General features: G+C 52.4%; 1 protein-coding gene across 1 annotated transcript; it reads right to left on the bottom strand.

Moving 5' to 3' along the window:
• Window positions 1–496: 496 nt before the first annotated feature.
• On the bottom strand, window positions 497–2,302 carry LOC119280538. The gene is made up of 5 exons (XM_037561362.1): window positions 2,141–2,302; window positions 1,786–2,039; window positions 1,468–1,679; window positions 1,130–1,391; window positions 497–1,039 (listed from the first exon to the last, which is right to left on the bottom strand). The coding sequence occupies exons 1-5, from the start codon at window positions 2,211–2,213 to the stop codon at window positions 737–739; spliced, it is 1,104 nt and encodes a 367-aa protein (XP_037417259.1). The 5' UTR covers window positions 2,214–2,302; the 3' UTR covers window positions 497–736.
• Between the last annotated feature and the right edge of the window lie 353 nt (window positions 2,303–2,655).

The following is a 2,655-nucleotide window of genomic DNA, read 5'->3' on the forward strand; positions in this document are numbered from 1 at the left end:
CAAGAAATGCAGGATGGCTTTTTTATCCATTTATGTCGTTTGTTGGATTTAAGTGTCAATACAATTCTTGGAAGGCATATCTAGTCCTGAAAAGTGACATGGACAAGGACGGGGATAGTACCGTGCTTTGAAACTTTAGCATCGGCTAGTCTTTTATGTGTGTGGTTAATTTAGAGAGTTTTATCCAAAATAAAACATTGCTAGAACAAGCAGCCAACAGGCTAGTCCCTACAGCAAAGACCCCTTCTTAGATGTATATAAAGCAGCCGAGAACACAAAAAGGTGGATGGTAGATATGAACAATTTTTACAAGTGCTCCTTGTATTTTGAATCAAATTTAATTATTAATTTATAACAAATTTAATTTAAATAATCAATTATATTTTATAGGAAAAAAATTGATACATATGAACAAACTTTTTATATTTGTTAAGTTTATGACCAAATTTTGACCTAAGAAAATGAGGGATCCTGTCAGCCCGGACAGGGGTACCTAGGGCACGCTAATCTCTACAATTTTTTATTGCAGGGGACACGCCGAAACCACGTTTCAGTATTTGATTGATATCGCAGCAGCTTGTCACCGGAGTACACCTCGAAGTGCATATTAAAACAGGAATAGTCTACTTTTACTCCCCGGGCCAAGTGCTCAATCAAATTCAAGTGTTAAAATGGTGAATTTATTCGAAATCCTACTAACTGCCCATCTCTCGCTCTCGCTCGAAACAAACCGTCATCACCCGTCTCCGAGCAGCAGCGACTTGACGATGACGTCGGGCATCCCGTCGGCGACCGGGAACAGGTGGCCGGCCGTCGGGAGCTCGTGGTAGATCACCCAGGGGAGCCTCTTGCTGATGTGCCGCGACAGGGCTACAGGCACGAACAGGTCCTCGACCCCGTGCCACAGGTGCACCTTCACATCGTCGCCGACGCCGGCGAACGGGTTGCCCGGCTGCAGCGGGCTCCACCCCCACTTCCCGAACCCGACGATCATGTCCCGGTGCAACGACTCGTGCTCTCCTTGCTGCGTGACCTGCTTCTGCGCATCACCCCAACAAGCAAGCAAACCAAAGCGTCAGATCAGGAGCTTAATTGCTACTGTGGTTCATTCAAGTTCAAGTGTTCTTGCGTTGTGGGCTCGCTGGGCGAATTTGGCGGTGAGCGGCTTGTCTTCCTTGGAGTAGATGGCGGGGTTCCGGGCCTTGACGCTGGAGCTCGGGAACAGCCGCTGGGTGTTCCACCAGTTGGCCAGCCACGGGAGGTGGTGGGCGACCCAGACGGCGGCTCGGTCTTGCCGGAACTGCACGTACCACGCCTCCTGGTACACGTCCGGCGGCAGGCCGGACCACCAGTAGTTGCCCACCGGGGCGAGAATGGCCACGCCGGCGAGCCTGCGCCGCCCGATTCCATGGTTAGGACTCCACGGGTTGAAATGGGGGAAGAAGATGATGTTCCAGCACTTGTTACCTGTGCGGGATGTGCTTGAGGCAGCTCCACATGATCTCGCCGCCCATGGAGAAGCCCATGAGGTGGAACCTCGGCCCCAGCTGCAGGTTGTCGGCCAGCTCCACGATGTCGACGGCGATGCTCTCCTCCGTCCGCGCCGGGTGCGCGTCGCTCTCGCAGTACCCCGGCCGGTCGAAGGACAGCAGGTAGATGCCCAGCTCTTGTAGCAGCCCCTGAAAACGGAGTACAATCCAGGCCATTCAACGCTCTGGTTCGTCTGCGTACGATACATGTACATACATGGTGCTAGATTGATTCCAAATCCCTGACTCCATGTACCTGGGAGACGTTGAGCACGTCGTATCTGCAGCAGAAGAAGCCATGGACGAAAATGATCTTGTACTTGGCCTGCTCCTTCGGGACGCCGGATTCCAGGTAGGCCAGGTGCCTGCCGTCCCTCAGCTTTGTCCGGTTTGCCGTCACCGGAGGCCCGCCCGGCGAGCCAGGGACCTTTGGCGGCGGCGGCTGAATCTGGCTGTACAGCAGGGCCGAGAAGAACACGAGCAGAGCCAGTGGCAGCTTCTTGGCAGCGCCTGTGGGATAAGAAAAGTCAGCCATGGATAAATCTTTGCTTGGTCAAGCGAGCCAGAACGACCGAGGTGGACCGAGAGGAAGAAGAAGAGGCGATGAGGACCAGAGTACGCTGTGGCCGGCGCTGCAGGCCTGTTGCCGGCACCACGGCCGCGGAGGGGCTCACTGGCCGGCATCGTTCCGCCGCACCGCTCGCACGGACGGGAGGGAGGAGATTTCGATGCTCGCGGGCGGCAACGTGCGTTGCTGGCTGGCTCGCTGCCCCTTGTAGCGCGCTGCGTGCACATGTGCTACTGTCGTGCACCAGAATAAATGAACATAACTCGATAGGTTCGGTGTGGTGAAAATCTGTCCATCTAGATTTAAATCCAAGATTAGCACATGTGCTTACATTTTACTACTAGATTTGTTTTAATCTTTTCGACATCGTTAATTTCAATGGTATGACACACCCTTCGACTACGAATTACGTGAGGCGACTTCAAAAGATATCAAAAATATGGCAGCTCCGTCTCTAGAAGGTAAGACGCGTGTTTCTGTGCATTCATAAAGGGTAGGCGTATATACATATATACAAGCATTTATGTTTGCACTGTGTTTTCCAAACTAAAAATATGC

Source organism: Triticum dicoccoides, chromosome 1A (genome assembly GCF_002162155.2).
Source record: "Triticum dicoccoides isolate Atlit2015 ecotype Zavitan chromosome 1A, WEW_v2.0, whole genome shotgun sequence".
NCBI lineage: Eukaryota > Viridiplantae > Streptophyta > Magnoliopsida > Poales > Poaceae > Triticum > Triticum dicoccoides.

What these genes read in the sequence shown, in the direction of transcription:
- LOC119280538 (XM_037561362.1), bottom strand. Translation starts at nt 2,213, where the DNA reads ATGCCGGCCAGTGAGCCCCTCCGCGGCCGTGGTGCCGGCAACAGGCCT. An exon ending in ACGTGCTCAACGTCTCCCAG is followed by an intron (nt 1,680 to 1,785) that starts GTACATGGAGTC and finishes CTCCGTTTTCAG; the next exon opens with GGGCTGCTACAAGAGCTGGG. An exon ending in TCGCCCAGCGAGCCCACAAC is followed by an intron (nt 1,040 to 1,129) that starts GCAAGAACACTT and finishes GGTGATGCGCAG; the next exon opens with AAGCAGGTCACGCAGCAAGG.